The sequence below is a fragment of the Hippocampus bargibanti genome, linkage group LG07, assembly GCF_051943395.1.
Source record: "Hippocampus bargibanti isolate YZ-2025 linkage group LG07, ASM5194339v1, whole genome shotgun sequence".
NCBI lineage: Eukaryota > Metazoa > Chordata > Actinopteri > Syngnathiformes > Syngnathidae > Hippocampus > Hippocampus bargibanti.
In genome coordinates, this window is record NC_142740.1 from 20,380,385 (window position 1) to 20,397,816 (window position 17,432).

A 17,432-nucleotide genomic window follows, 5' to 3' on the forward strand; every position below is an offset into this window, starting at 1 on the left:
TAGAGCTGCCATCAGGGCAGCCGATCGGCGGCGGAATATTCCATCGCCTTCCGTGTCCTGGCAGCCGCCAGCGGATACGGCGACCGCGCCCTGCGGGGGATGTTTCGGCGCGGCCTCAGTGCGGCGCTAAAAGACGAACTGGCCACCCACGACGAATGCTCCAGCCTTCGCGAGCTGATCTCCCTCACGGTGCAGCTGGACAATCGGATGCGAGAGAGGACCCGGGAGCGAGCTGCCCAGGCTATTCCCGAGCCCCCGGCGGGGACCTGAGGGGGCGGAGCTGGGATCTCTCTGCGCGGGGGGAACGCGGCCATGAAGCCTATGGAGATGGGGGGCGAAAGGGCCGCTCCACGACAGCCAGGGCGACGCAACCCCAGCCCGGCTTGCCAGCTCTTCGGGAAGTCGGGACACCTAGCCCCGGACTGTTCTAGCTGGGGGCCCCCCGGGAGACCCTCCAGCGACTGTAAGTCCCCCCAAACTACGGGTCCCGTTAAGGTCCGCGGGTGGGTTCGCATCGCGGAGACTGGAGCTGGATGCCGTAATACACGGTCCCACCAGGACCATGTCTGTTCGGGCCCTCGTGGATTCGGGGGCCGACGGCTGTTTCATAGACCCGCGCGTCGTGTCTGCGTTGGGTTGTCCAGCTGGGGGCGAGTCGGAGCATACTCGATCTCGACGGTCGGTTACTCGCCGAGGTCAAGCAAGAAACCGTACCACTTCGACTTGTACTCTCAGGCAACCACGTGGAATACCGACGCTTCTTCGTAATGCCATCACATTCGGTTCCCATCGTGCTCGGGTTACCTTGGCTGGGGACCCACAATCCGGCCATTTCGTGGGACGGACCTACCATTCAGGGGTGGAGCCCCCTGTGCTATGCCCACTGCCTCAGGTCGGCCGCGGGCGGGTCGTCATCATCCCGCGGCTACCCACCGGAGGTTATTAGTTTAGAGGGGAATGAGGGGGCCCTGTTACCACGACCTACGACAGGCGTTCAGCAAGGACCGCGCCCTGTCATTACCACCGCACCGTCCCTATGATTGCGCCATCGACCTCCAGCCCAATTCTCCATTCCCCAGTTCTCGGCTTTACAACGTCTCCCAACCCGAACAACAGGCTCTCCGGGACTACATTGACTCTTCACTTGCAGCCGGGCTCATTCGGCCGTCACGGTCACCCTTGGGAGCGGGGTTCTTTTTTATCGCCAAAAAAGATAAATCGCTGCGTCCATGCGTGGACTACCGTGGACTCAATGAAATAACTATCAAGAACAAATACCCGCTTCCATTGATTGACTCCGCTTTCGCGTCCCTCCAGGCCGCGACCGTTTTCACTAGACTGGACCTCCGGAGCACGTGCCATCTTATTCGGGTTAAGGAGGGGGATGAGTGGAAGACTGCATTTAAGACGCCTCTGAGACACTTCGAGTACTTGGTGATGCCATTTGGTCTCACCAATGCACCCGCTGTGTTCCAGAATCTGATTAATGACGTCTTGAGGGATCTTCTGAACATTTTCTGTTTTGTTTATTTGGATGACATTTTAATTTTTTCAGAGTCCCTCGAGGCACATTGCCAGCACGTCCGGCTGGTTCTGCAGCGGCTGCTGCAGAACCGACTATACATAAAAGCCGAGAAATGTGAATTCTACACCTTCTCCTTACCATTCCTGGGCTTCATCGTGGAGCGGGGGCAGATTCGAGCTGACCCCGCCAAGACCGAAGCGGTGGTAGAATGGCCCACGCCCACCTCTCGCAAGCAACTACAACGCTTCCTGGGCTTCGCCAATTTCTACCGCCGCTTCATCCGTAACTACAGCCGGAAGGCCCTCCCTCTCACCCAACTCACTTCTACTAAGACCCCGTTCAGGTGGACGGAAGAAGCGGACGCCGCGTTCCGCCTGCTGAAGGGGCGTTCACTCACCCCCCAGTTCTCCGCCACCCAGACCCCAACGCCGCATTCATTGTGGAGGTTGACGCCTCGGACTCAGGCGTTGGGGCGGTACTCTCCCAACGCTCCTCAGTCGACCAGGAGCTCCACCCCTGTGCCTTCTTCTCCCGCCGCCTCAGCCCCGCAGAAGCCAACTACGACGTGGGCAACCGGGAGCTGCTCGCCGTCGTATTGGCTCTTCAAGAGTGGAGGCACTGGCTCGAAGGGGCGAAAGAGCCGTTCACCGTGCTTACCGACCACAAAAACTTGGCGGTCATCCGGGCCGCCAAGAGGCTGAACGCACGCCAGGCACGGTGGGCGCTCTTCTTAACCCGCTTCTCCTTCACCCTCACCTACTGTCCAGGGACCAAAAACACTAAGCCCGACGCCCTCTCGCGGATCCACGAGCCAGCTGGCAAGGAAGACCTCGCGGAATCCATCCTGCCCGGCCGCCAGATCGTGGGGGCGCTCCAGTGGGAGGTCGAACGGAGGGTCATGGAGTCATTAAGAGGTACCCCGGCTCCCGATAACTGTCCCACTGGCAAACTGTTCGTTCCCCAGTCGCTGCGCTCGGAGGTGCTCCAGTGGGGGCACGCATCCAAGGTGGCGTGTCACCCAGGGGTGAGCCGCACCGAGCACCTCGTCTCTCAGCGATTCTGGTGGCCGCGGCTCCGCGACGACGTGGCGGACTTCGTTAAGGCATGCCCGTTGTGCGCCTGTGGCAAGGCTTCCCATCAGTTCCCGGCAGGACTGCTCCGCCCCCTGCCCGTCCCCCCGCGCCCTTGGTGCCACATATCAGTAGATTTCATCACCGACCTCCCCCCATCCCGTGGTAAGACGGTCATCCTCACGATAGTGGACTGGTTTTCCAAGTCGGCACACTTTGTGCCATTGACCAAGCTGCCATCCGCTATCGAGACGGTGACACTATTGGTCAAACACGTCGTCCGTCTCCACGGGATCCCTACTGACATCGTGTCGGACCGAGGTCCCCAGTTCGTATCCCGGGTCTGGAAGCGTGTCTGCAGGTCCATGGGGGCGTCGGCCAGCCTGTCCTCCGGTTACCATCCACAGTCCAACGGCCAGACCGAGAGGAAGAACCAGGACCTGGAGGCGGCCCTGCGCTGCTTGTGTCTCCATCGTTCATCGGCCTGGTCCATCCATCTCCCGTGGGTGGAATATGCCCACAACACCCTGGTCTCCTCAGCCACAGGTCGGTCACCATTTATGTCGGCCTATGGCTACCAGCCTCCGCTCTTTCCCACACAGGAAGGGGAGGTGGAGGTCCCGTCGATACAACACCATCTTCGGCGGGCCCATCGGGTATGGAGGGAGACCAGGGCAGCCCTATCACGCACGGCGGCCCGGAACCAGAAGGTTGCGGATCGCCGTCGCCGTCCCGCGCCGGCTTACCAGGTGGGCCAGAAGGTCTGGTTGTCCACAAGGGACCTACGGCTGGCCGGGACCAGTCCCAAATTGGGTCCACGATTCGCGGGCCCCTTCGCAGTGGAGGCCATCATCAACCCGGTCACGGTCCGACTCCGGCTGCCCGCCTCCATGAAGATCCACCCGGTTGTCCATGTCTCTCTCATCAAACCGGTGGAATCCAGCCCCTTGGCACCTCCTCCCCCCCCCCCCCCCCCCCCCCCCCCCCGCAGATGGTGGACGGAGGACCGGTCTACGCAGTGCGGGAGATCCTGGATTCATGGCGCAGGGGAAAGGGCATCCAGTACCTGGTCGACTGGGAGGGCTACGGACTGGAGGATCATCAATGGGTCCCGCGAGCCTGGATCCTGGACCCGTCGCTCCTGAGGACATTCCATGAGGCTTACCCGTCCAAACCGGGTGGGCCGCCAGGAGGCGTCCGTTGAGGGGGGGGTACTGTCATGAGCGAGTTGACAGCGGGGCAGAGCCTCCGCTCCCGCCGTTCGCCAGCTGCTGTCAATTCCCTCATTACTGACTGCGGGACATTTAAACCCGACGCTGGCACTTACCCAGCGTCGGAAGATACTTCGCCTCACGCTTTGCCAGTACCTTGAATGTATATTCAGTACATAGTTGCTTCGCCCGAGGATCATTCTAGCCACGATCGCATGTATTTTGTTGTCTCGCGTCGTAGGCTGTTTTTGCACCCTCGTGTGCCTTTTCATTTTGTTAGTTAGTGTGGTTGGGTGGATTGCCGCCGCTCGCCCACTAACGTTTGTTTCGTCATTATTTCTGTTAATAAATTGGTTGCCTGCACTTACGCCTCTGTCCTGTTTGGCGATCCACCACCTATCCCCAATGTTCCCGCTCGTCAGCTGCAACTGTCGCCGCCGGAACGTGACAGTGACAGTCTGTACAATACCAATAGTTCTTGTCGCAACTCCTGGAATAGATGGAAAATGTATGTTAGTGAGATTAAGACTGGGTGACATTAGTGACACCATTTGAAATCAATGGGGTCCATTTCAGATCCTTGTCACATCTGTCAAAATTAATTACATTCTGAGTGGATAATAGACCATGAAATGAGGTTCCACTCAGTGATATAGCCCCAGACTGATTATCGTCATTTATTATCGCACACATTGTGATCCCAAAAATATTGCCAACATTTCATATTTTATTGTGCATGGAATAGTTCAAGTTGGAGTTTACAACATTATAAAATCCGTGACATTTTATTGCTACTTGAAGTAAAAAAAATAAGTAGAACGATAATTATGCAGAGAGATGTGGGAAAAGAAGAACACCCTCCACAAACTGGAAGCATGAAATGCATCTTTTTTGGCCATCTGAGATATTTAATCCCCAAATTGTTTTGTTTGATTAATTCTTGACCAGCCAAAGGAAAGGGGAAAAACCCACATGATGGAACAAGGTGTTGTTAATTACTGAAAATTGAGTTGTCCTGAAGCCTAATGTGGTAATATTGTCAGTCCTCTCGACAGGAATATAGTTATGTTAATATAATTGTAACTACATTTTCAAAATGCATCTTTGCTGGAATCATACTTGATTTACTAATATTGTTTCTCATAATATCAACGTTATTGTAATTGTGTTAAATTATTGAAGTAAAATGCTGAAAGATTAGTAAGTAATGCTTTATAGGAATTTCAAAACAAAAAGGAACACTTCCAAACATGTACCATTCTCAATTTTCAGCAGGGGTGCTGTGCAGCGCAGAAACGAAATAAAGCACAAATTGTCCATTTTATGATGAATTATATGCCTTGCTATAGCTCACCACCAACATCAACAATCCTTGCCAAATTCATTAAATGGTCCCGACATCCCAATGTAATGATCATACGGGCTCTGTCACTTACTTCCTCTTTGGAATGACTTTAAGCCATCTGCGGCATCGTGGAAGTCGATTACACAGCCCGGATGGCTGTCATTTGCAGTGTTCATAAAACCACTTGTGTTAATGGTAAATCCTACTGAGCTCTTGTGGGAACAGATGTGACAAGTTGATTTTTTTTCCCTCCCGCTCCCAAACTGGAAACATTGCAGGGATATTTAAATACATGGTGCCTTCTTCCCCATCTGATTTTGCAAGACCTGTTGGCGGTCACAGGAAGCTCATGATTCACTTATAGCAGCCAAGAGGTGCGGTCTGACTCCATTTATGAAAGTCTAACTTAATTGGCCCAAGTGGAGTCTTATCCAGGCCTGCCAAGAGCATCACGGATCAAACAACGTTAACTGAACCATAGTAATTATTATAATTATTATTTTTAGTTAAGATTTATCTTGGTATACTGGAACTTTGTCATTTGTCTTCTTGTTCCTTGAAAGAGTCGATATGTCTAAATATCACACATAATTAATTTGTGCCACACTGAAGTAGCCCACAGCTGCATCATTGACAATATCTATGACAAATCTGGGACACTGTGAATATTAACAGCAGCGGATGGTCAATGCAGCATGTCCGATAAATTCAGATCCTACTGCATGGAGCATTGTATTAGGTGGTCTTCAAATCTCTCATGACTTGTTATGATACATAGCATACACTGTAAATGGAATCAATCTACCCACCCATGAAGCTAAATAATGTATGATACTGAGGTCTCACCATTAATTAACATAATCATCAGATAATGACAGAATAAACTCTCTGAGATCAATATTTGTTGACGGCATATCATTGCAATGGCATCAAAACTGCCATATCCTGTTTTTTTGTATCAAGCCAAATTTCACGGGGGAGACTATGGACGACTGCCCTGTGTTGGGTTAAACATTCTGGTGGACTGAGGACATTTTCTTTGAAATAGACCTGGAACAACCTGCTGATTTGTTGGTTATAAAACATGTAAACGTCTGCTTGAACCCCATCCAATGATTTGGCCAAATTTGATCGGGGCACAGGCAGACAAATTCTGCGCTCCACATGTAGAAGTGTGGGTCGTATTTCATGCAGAAAGTTTACAACCCTAGCTATTTTTGGAAAATCTGTAATACATCTTGGCCACAGTAGCCCTTATTGAATGATACGATGCATGCAGTGTGAAATATCTGAAATATAGAAGCATAAAGGAATGGGACAAAAATCCCTATTTCTTGTCTTTTGTGACTGGTGTCAAAGCTGAACCCTCTAAACATATTAAAGACTGTTTATTGGTTGATGGTTGGTTGATATTTGTTGAAACATGGTTTTACATGAGAAACAAAAAATCTACATCATTTTTAAATTTTTATAATTCCTCTCAGTGTAATGTAAGCTATTTAAATTGATTATGGCATAGAAATAAATTTATAATATAATTTCATTTCATTTAGATCAATGGAAAGTCCCTGGAAATGTGATTCCATGCTCTTTTTAAAAACATATTTTTTTTAATCCACAAGTACTGGTAATTAAATATGTGGATAAATAAGTTATATTAATCAGGCTCTCTCACGAGGAGCCTTCATTTAATTGATAACCACGCCAGATAAGATAAAATAAGATGAAATAAAATAACCTTTATTAGTCTCACAATGCAGAAATTCTCAATTAACAGCAGCCAAATCATGAAATTTCAAGAATCATATTGTTTCCCTCTTCGCGAATAGCTGCGCAAAATGATTTTTGTGTTGTACAAATTCAATATTTACCACAGACTTTGTTAAACATACAATTATGGTCAACAGCAAACCAGTCTGACAAGGAAATTAAAAATCAGTGACGGGGAGACTTTCAAGCAAGAAAACATTCAGCATCAGAATAATAGTTTTTCTTCTCTCAGATCCACCTGCCATCCGGTCCACTTTCATTTCCTGCCAACCACCCATATTTTTTAAATAAAATATAAATTGCTTTTTTTGGTAGCCCCAAACCTGAAACATAGATTATCTCCAAAGTGTAGCTGAAGTATTTTTACTGTCTTTTAAGCAGAGGATCCATCTTATATTTTACAGAAGCCTTTACAGTTGCAAGGTAAGCACACAATTTATTTTAAGATTTGGCTTTTCTGGCAGAAATGAGGGAAGGGGCAATGAGTGTGTTTTATCACGCTTGTAGACTCTTTACCATGCAGATATTTTTTTTATCGATATGGTCCGCCTTCACATGCCAGTGTGGATGGAATTAGCGGTATAAGAGTGGCGATCATGGAATTATTTTGTTTGAATGATGGAAACGTACAATATTTATATAATTTTGTGGTTTCTTTAAAAATAAATACATAAAGAGATAGATGAATATCACCCTGTTGTACAATGGAACTGGGCAATGCAAAACAAATCTAGATGAGCCGAGCGGCAAAAAGTAAAATATTTTCTATGGATTCAAGCAAGCTGGAAAAATGTTACCATCCGACATGAATAATTTAATCCTCCAAGTGTTTTTCAAAGCTGCTCGCCAGGTGGTGAGACGCCCAACAGCTGTCTTATTGCCCGGTGTGCACTCCAAGATCAGAGTGTGATTCTCTTCAAATCGTGGGAAAACTGTGGCCAGATGGAAACATTGTGGTGAGTACAAGAAGACATACCAGCAGATATTGCTTGTCACCGTCTTTTTAGGCTTTGTGATGAAAACAGTTGTGTTCCACATGAAAAGAGAAGCCGTACATTGAAGAGGAAGCACCGCACCTAGAAAATGTCTTTGCAGTTTCAAGACACTTCTTCGTTGCTCGATGTCAGTGTGAGACTTTCTGGAAACCTGTTTCGGCAAGTACTGTAGTTTACTTCTCTCCGATCTTTTTCATGGATAAATGCCTGCACACCGGAGCTGAATGGCATTTTTTGAAAATTGCATTACGAGCCTTTATAGGTCATGCAACTAAACTTTAAGTACATGTGGACATATTTTTTTTCTCTGAACCAATTTCATTTTTATTAAAAAAATATTTACAGTAAAGTCTCGTTATATCGATATCGGATATATCGATAGTCCCGGTTATATCGATATTTTTTCGGACTCCCTTGAATATCGATATAACGAGACTTTACTGTATTTTAAATATCGAAGAGGTGCGACATGAGCAATTTAAGATTGCATTACTACATGATGTACAACCCAGATATCAACCATATTATTGGATTGAATTTGCCTTTATTAGTCAGTGGAGAAATGTACATTTACATTCATTTGGATATTTGGCATCTTTTTCACTGATACTTTATGTATGATGTTTGGACTGGAGACAGTGCCACTGAAGACAGGAAGCAGAGCTGGAGGGAGCAGAGATGACAATGTGGAGGTTTTCTTTGCGAGTAACCGGGATGGATAGAATCAGAAATGAGTATATCAGAGGGACAACTCACATTAGATGTTTTGGAGAGAAAGTCAGAGAGGCCAGACTGAGATGGTTTGGACATGTCCAGAAGAGAGGGAGTAAGTAAAAATATTTGGAGAATGATTCTGAGTCTTGAACTGCCATCAACTGCAGGAGATCCGAGAGGAAGACCAAAGAGGAGGTTAATGTTGTGAAAGAGGACATGAAGGTTGCTGGTGTGAGAGAAGAGGATGCACAAAACAGGGTTAGATGGAGGACAACGATTCCCTGTGGTGACCTCTGAAGGGAAACACTGAAAGGAAAACTAGATGTCCAAGGAGAGTGAGGGAAGAGTAGAAGTTGTTACCAATTTAATAATTAGCATTGTTAGCCCCATGAAACGGTCATTGATCTGCATAGAGTACTTCAAAATGTTATGAGATGTTCTACAACAAACAAACAATACATACCTCTCACACTTCTTGCTATGGCCAGCACAAGACTCACATAATTATGGAGCGACTTAAATGAAACTGTGATTTTCTTTTAATTTGATCAAAGCAATCCAACGAGACCCCCCCCCCCCCCCCCCCCGCCAACAAACACATATGGGACACATGGTCAGTTGTCAGCGAAAAGGTCGTCCCTCCTGTACTGACAAATTGACTTTAGTGCTGAATTGCGAAATAAAAAAGAAATTCAAAATTTTCAGCCTTCATCATTTGCCAGCAAAATGGGCGTTTGCCCATGTATTGTAACAGTAATGCGAGAGACAAATCTGGCTGGTAGTATTTAGAGATGACACCAAGCAGTGGACCAGACCCACATCTCTGTTGTCCCTTTCTGGCAACTATGCTGTAACTGAATGCACTTGACAGAAGAGATTTCGTGAGCAAAAAAATTGGACTCTGCCATGATGCGCGTGTAAAAACTGATGAAATGAGAACCGAGGCGTGAGGGTGATATGTAGAAACAAATTCATAATTTTGCTTTCAACATTTAGCTTGTAGTTGACGTGCACATTCCACCATGATGTCCCTGATCCACTGGTGGAAAGACGCTTTGATCCTCTCCTCTTTCATCTAGAACTGCTTCATGTCATCACAAAGAGGGTACAGCAACTCCTGAAGAATGAATGTCTCTCTGTGTCTTTGTTTTGTCATATTGTCTCTATGCTGTCATATTATTTGTTATTTAGTTTTTTTTTGTTCTGACTTCAAAACGGCGCCCCGAGAGTGGCTGCCTTTCCAGCAGCTCATGTATTTTGTTTTTCTACTTTCATTCCTTTCATCACTTTGCTGCTGTGAAATGTAAATTTCTCCACTGTGAGACTAATAAAGGCAAATCCAATCCAATCCAATCCAATAATGCATCACGCCGTCTTTCATTTCCGTGCACTTATTAAAGAGAGATACCGTGGGAGGAAAAGGATGGTGCTGCATCTTCCCATTTAACAGAGGGGTGAGCGAGTGCGCCAACGCGGGCAGGCTGACAACGATCCCCAAATAAACACATCCACAGGCAATCCAGGCTAAATTGCATTAACCTCCCTCTTAAAGAATTTCATAGAAAGCGACACGCACTCCCACACATTCCAATAGCAAGTTGAGGATTACTGTGCACTGGTACCAAAGTGGAGACCTTCACTTCTCGGAGTTATATTGGTTGTTGCGAGTTTAATAAAAAGACAGAAAAATCATTTTTTGAAACTGAAATGTCAAACTCCCTGATTGATCTGCAATATGTGGCTTTGTTATCATGGTTCATGAAAATGCAAAGATAGTGTTCTAGTCGCACACCCGTTATAGAATATAATGTAGGGCATACACACGTAAATTATACATACATGGGTCTGTCTATCCATCTACCCAGCCATACATACATACATACTATCCACACACACGGAAATATGGTTTAAAAAATACTTCTCCATCTTGAGGCATCACTCATACTTAAAAGGCAAATATGATGAGGTCAAAAGGCACAGTGTCAAAACGGAGTCGCTATTATTTAATGTGCAGATCAGATTAACTCTTAAATTAAATTAATCAAGTGTCATGTTGACACATACAGCCAGCAGCTACAGTATACCGAAGACACCAAAAGTGGTCTTATTCATTAACCAAGTCACACATGTTCGAGAGCAACCATGGTTAATTAGATGAAATGCATTTGTCTGTGAAGCCTGGGCAGGAAGTTGACGCTGCAAATTATATTTGTACTCAATTGACACACGTACAAGAACACAATTTATTTTGCAAGAATGCCACATTTTAAAACCGGTGGAATGGCACCCAATTAGTAAGGTATGGTAATACTGACATTTTACTTTTTGCATTACTTACTTCTGTGAGCTGGTGGCTCTCTTAAGTCATTCCTGTTTCCCAGTAATGTCGCAATTAAAATCTAAGAGTCACCACAGATCACAGATATCCACAATTTGTGCTATATGTGATATTTGAAGCCTGGCTTGATTTACATAACAGAATGCCGTTAACTTAAAATCGAATGAAGCTTGACTTACAGGCTGAAGGTCAGCGTGCCCATGATGCATCGCAGCCTATTTGGAGAGTGAGAGGGAGAAAAGTGCACACACGCACACTATACTGTATACTTTGAAAAGTTGCCTGCCCGGCCATAAAGTTGCCTGCCCCATTTTTCACAACTTGAAACACAATAAGATGACTAATCGCCAAAAACAACCATTGTTGCACAGCATAAAGGATTTGTTAAATTAAGGAGGTACCTACCAAAAATTCTCCTACGCTTAATTTACGATAAATATCCCTTGCTGAAGATTTTGCTCCATTTGTCGTTTGTCGTCATGGTGCACAATGCAATGTTTGTGTTGCGTTATCTGCTCAATGTCACGTGGCCTCCTCTTTCTAAGCGGCTTTCAAAACTCTCAGGTACGCTTTTAAGCCACGGTATAGTCCGAAGCACGAAACAGGCTTCTGATTGGCTGCCGTGCCGAGTATGCAAATTGACAAACGAACGTTTGTTTGGTTTTGTCAATGGACCTTTGCCATCCCTTACTCAGATATACACCAGTAGTTGTACCGGTAAATAAAAAATAATGAAACCACATTTTCTGGATGAAGAGCAGTAACATTGTACTGCAGTGTTATGTTTAATCTTCTCATGCCATTTTTTTTCATATGGATCTTCACTTAAACATTCCTGATCATGCTTGTTCTGTTTAAAATTTCCCTTTGAATGTGTGCTTTATGAATACATAAATGAAATGGAAGACATTCCAGCAATAGCCTAATGGTGATAACACACGAACATTTGCAGCTTGTCTTAATAACACCAAGCATTACAATATCCTTTTAATTGCTGAATCTTCCTCATCCTCAAGCTGGCTTTATTTGAATATAGATCATCTGAGAGTCTCCCAAAATATAATACATGCAGGCTTCATGAAAAGGTAGATATTCTTTTTTTTTTCTTCTCCTGCACCCTCGATTGCTCTTTTCCTCACTGTGCAATCGACAAGCTTGCTGCTCAATAGACATGATCTGACAGGAAATCTTTCAGAGGCAGCACTGTGCTAACTTTCCAGAGAATTCAATGGTCTCTTGTTACTGGAGGAGAAGCGAAACGCTGGTCTCTTGTTAGTCCAAACACATGAAGCACCCTCTTTCTCCATTCCTGTCACCGTCTTCTTTCTTCATTTTCTCCCACTGTTGTTTTTTTTTCATACTGCTCGTCTACAGCCTTGCAGAAATGGCTGACAGCTCTTAACATCACGGCCTGTCAAAAAGGCCCTGTTATTCAGCACCTCCCCTTTGGTTCCAGAGGTTAAAAACAAACACACACGCACACAAGCACACATGCACACACACATCTAACAGAACCTACCTTCACACACACCACATGTACACATCACCCCATCATACACTCGTTACATTTTATTTTTCTTACAGCTGCAAATAACTTGCACGTAGAAAACGTTCCCCATGCTGAGGAGGACGTTCTGCTTGATGTCAGCATTCCTCCTAAAAATGCTGATGCTTTTCATACGCTAATCAGGAGCAAATGTATGATCCATACGGACGTTAATTTAGCCAGCCGTCACCTTCTCCGTGGCAGAGCTGGCACAAATTATTTTCCTTTATGGAGCCCTCTTGTCAATCCATGTGATTGGCTGGAATTTTTACCTATCATTAGCTCCATTTAACGACGCCCGGCAATTCATACTGGCTGACAGGTGTCCAATCAAAGGTTTAAATGATTCCTTTGAGATTTTTTTAATGCGAGCTTGCAAATGCATATTCACATGGCACCACAGCTGCATTGTGAAGTCTGTTACTATACAATGTACATACTAAAGTACAACTCACTTGATTGAGCTGCTTTGTACAAATGAAATCAATTCGATGTGTCATATTATCTAAATATTTGCAAAGTGTGTAAACAACAAAGCAAAAAAGTGTCCCAAGAGCGCATTATATTCTTTAAAAATACTGCATTGTACATAAACATGGTTCAAATTGTCATGGAATAAATTAATGGAAATATATATATATATATATATATATATATATATATATATATATATATATATATATATATATATATATATATATATATATATATATATACTAGGTAAATGAAATTAGTCAGTATAAATTTCAGACTATTGTATCATATGACATTGAATATGACAATAAAACATTTACAAATAGTGATTTGAGTGGGGGGAGAGAAAAAAACAATCTAAAAATTCATTCGGGAAATACAATGGAAAGTATGCAATTGATGTGCACAAATATATAACTTTCCCTTTTCTAAGATTTAACGTCACGAATATAAAAATGAGAACGTTTTGTGAGCGCAAATCCAAACCAAAACATTAACGATAAATAAATTACATAGACACACACAAAACACATTCTCCCACGCATCTTTCATTTCTGCATTTGGTAAAGAAGCGAAGCGTGGTGAGCCTCCATCAACAAACTTTCTGAGAGGAGTATATGAGCACGGCCATCATTTTCAAGAGTGTCTGAAATATTGACATGCTCTGTTTGATTTCTCACCTGCTTCTTCTCTTTGTATGATAATATAGCTACAGAATTCATAAAAAAAATAGTAATTCCTGTCCATGTTATTTGTGGTTCAGTATAAGATTGAAGTACCGTACACGTTTGCTGACATAACATCAATTAAACATATTTTTTACATTGCGGTGAAGTGAGGGTCAATCGGCTCGTGTACAAGTATGAGTTACAGACTTATTTTTTTATTTTATTTATTTTATCTTTTCACAATCGTTCAGTTCAGTTATATTTGGCCATGGCAGAGTGACACCCTGAAAAAATTATTTTAAAAAAAAGCCAGCAGCAGAGGGGTGGCTTAATTAGTGAAGTGTAGTTATTGTGTTTTGTCTTTTCTAATAAAAATAAATACACAATCACACTATAGTAGGTAAGAAAATGTGATTGTTTTACTCTCTTTCACATTTGTTCTAAAAGAAGAACAAAACAAGTCCATTCAATTTTATTCAAATAAATGTTTGATTTTCTTCTTCAAACATATTTTACATTTCTTCTTCTTCTTCAAACATATTTGCAGGTTTCAGTTAGGACCTTTTGGATTTTAAAATAATTTAGGGGTCTTCTAAATGCATCATTTTTCTTCTCAACATCATCTTGATTGCATTAAGAATTAAATGTGTATTTGCGTGGCCAAGCTCACCACCAGACACCCGTTACACAGTTCTTCCTGCTGGGCCCGCTGCCATACAGCCGGCCCGAGAGTGCCTGCAGAGCACCAGCCACTATCACACTCCTGCTCAAGGGGTTGAAACTTTGCGGCATACATATGCATGAGGATCTCTCATAGGTCCCCAAAGGCGGCCATATCTCACCATTAGTGGCTCTCCAACATCTTTGGTGATGCACAGTATTGACTTTTGGAATAATATCTGGCAATCCCCCATGTGATTTATGATGATGTGCATTATCGATCACTTAAGAAGATATTTAGGTATTCAGAGTAAAAAGTTATGTTCTCTTTATACTGATGGTGTGAGGCGCTGGTCCAAGATGAACGGGAGGAAGTCAGCTCACACATTAACGGCGAGGTAATTAGCACATCGGCACTCTCTTTCACAGCCCTCCCACTGCTGAGGCAGGCCTGACGTGCTTTTGCGTTCGCACAAATTGATACTGCGGCCCCACAGGTGGGAAACAAGATCTCATCACCTCGTCACCCCAGAGAATGTGAGATACAACAACATATATTAAACCACTATTTCGCAGCATGTGGCTAGTGTCTTCATGAGATATTTTACTCTTTATGGAGCCCGTGAGGGGGACACACAAAATCCAATACGAATTTGCTTTTAGAGGTGGAGGTATCCGCTACATCCAAACAACTGGGATTTCAAGTACTTCCTGCTGCCAGAGGCAAGAAAATTGACAAGCCATCCAAATGCTTAAGGCAAATGCATAAGCGCTGGCAATGCCGCGGGCTCAGAGACAATAGAATTAGATTGGAGTGACCTACTGCAGTTTAAGAGCGAATGGTAAAGAGTGACAAGAATGCATTTCACTGTAATCATTTGTCCGCTGAAATGGTTTGGGAAGATAGGACCGGAAATCATCACAAACAAAAGCAATTTTGAGACCACAGACCTCTTACAAGGCTTCAGGTTTTTAATACTTTACATTTTTAATAGAAAAAAGAACTTTTTACTTTTTATCAATTAAAAAAAAACGAGGAAAATCCACGTACATATAAATTAATTTATTATACAAAAAATATTTGACTAATCATTGCCAATTACATGCCTCACCTTTCGGTCGGCGAATCTGATTTGTCTCCATTTTTCTACATACTATTGATAATCCAAAGGAGACAAAACATCAGATGACATATTGAATGGCTAAATGACTACAACATATGTGAATTCAACAGACTTACTTTGTCATTTGCGAGAACACTAGAGAGCGTTTCTGATACCATTTTACTTGTACGTCTGCCGAAGAAATTGCTGGTAGGCTTGCAAGGTGTTTTCTCCTCGAGGCACCGCAACGTGTTTATCAATACCGAATTTATACATCCATTTATTTAAAATCTCTCAAATACCTGTTCTTATTGGACAATTATTAGCACACACCATTTCTTCAAATTGTTTGTATTAACTATGAGCAAATGACATCAGATTACACATGATTTGTAATTTGCCATTTTCAATTTGAAACCTCCGTATTTTCCAGTGTTTAAGGTGCACCCAAAATCCTTGATTTTCTTCAAAAGACGACACTGCGCCTTATATGCCGGTGCGCCTTATATGTGAAGTAATATTGAGCCACAACAGGTCTCACAACTACCGTCAGCAGTCACAGACTCAATTTCCCCCTGTCGAATAAGTAGTGCGTAACCCCAGCTTCTACAGTAGCGCCTTATAATGTTGTGTGTTATATTTGGAAAACGTTTATCTGTTTATATATTATATTTGGAAAACTTTTTTCATTCATTGGGAGTGCGCCTTATAGTCCGGTGCACATTATGTCATGAGCCAGTTGACAGCTGGGCGGGGCCTCCGCTCCCGCCGCTCGCCAGCTGCCGTCAATGTCCTCCTCATTGACTGTGGACATTTAAACTCGACGCTGGCACTCACCCAGCGTCGGAAGATACTTCGCCTCGTGCCATGCCAGTACTTGGAACTTGTAGCCAGTACATAATTTGCTTCGCCCGAGGAATGATTTTAGCCACGAACGCGTTTATTGCACCGCGTCGTAGGTGATTTTGCACCCCCGTGTGCCACTTTATTTTCTTAGTTAGTGTGGTTGGGTGGATTGCCGCCACTCACCCACTAACATTGTCAGTTTGTCATTCTTGATTTTGTCTCACGAACTTTTTACCAGGTCCGCGTCTTTTCGGACCCGCGCTTTATGTTAATAAATCCATTGCCTGCACCTACACTTCTGTCCTGCTTAGCGATCCACCGCCAATCCCACACGTTCCTGCTGCCACTGTCGCCGCCGGAACGTGACACATTACATATGGAAAAAGTTTGAACACCATTCATTGTGGGTGCACCTTATACTGTGGTGCATTTCATACATAAAAAAAATGCGGTAATTCAAATAAACCCTGACTACTTTCTGAACCGACCGGCTCAGTAGTCGAATGGTTAGTATGTCGACTTCACAGTGCAGAGCTACCGGGATCAATTTCAGCTGCCCCTGTGTGGAATTTGCATATTCTCCCCCATTCTGCATGGGCTTTCTATGGGTCCTCTGGTTTCCTCCCATCTTAGTAAACATGCATGGCAGGCAGGTTGAAATTGTCAATCGGTGTGAGTATGAGAGGGGATCGTGGTTTGTCTCTGGGTGCCCTGTGAGTGGCTGGCAATCAATTCAGGGTGTCCCTGCAATAATAACTGAGATAGGCTTTAGCACCTACCTCAACCCAAGTGAGGATAAAATGGTTTGTATAATGAATATTTCTGAACGTTGAAACTCAGATCAACAAACTCACAATAACGTACAACCAGTTAATGCCAAACATTGCACAAACGACTTTTATAACTTACGTATGGGGTTTCTGAAAACTTTTACACTTCTAAATGGGCAAACGCATGTAGATGTACAATGACTGAAACTTAGAAAAGCTTCAAGGAATCAAACTGTGCTCGTAGGCGGGGGAACAATCACAACACTATCTACGACTGGTAATGTTTTTAACATCACATTTGACAAGATATCTTTGTGAGAAAGCCTTGGCTGGACATGGTGGCACCAGCATCATTAGTGCTCGTCTCCCAGGGGTGGCATGTGTGGAAATTACTGCC

General features: G+C 44.2%; 1 protein-coding gene across 1 annotated transcript in view; it reads left to right on the plus strand.

The window, feature by feature from the left end:
- The first annotated feature begins 957 nt into the window (after positions 1-957).
- LOC148895766 (uncharacterized) overlaps positions 958-17,432 on the plus strand; it is a 76,357-nt gene continuing 59,882 nt past the window's right edge. The window contains exons 1-4 of the mRNA XM_089001067.1: positions 958-1,326; positions 1,579-1,728; positions 2,655-2,849; positions 3,042-3,527. Of these exons, the coding sequence (XP_088857193.1) occupies positions 958-1,326; positions 1,579-1,728; positions 2,655-2,849; positions 3,042-3,527 (1,200 nt within the window). The remainder of the gene's footprint in view (positions 1,327-1,578; positions 1,729-2,654; positions 2,850-3,041; positions 3,528-17,432) is intronic.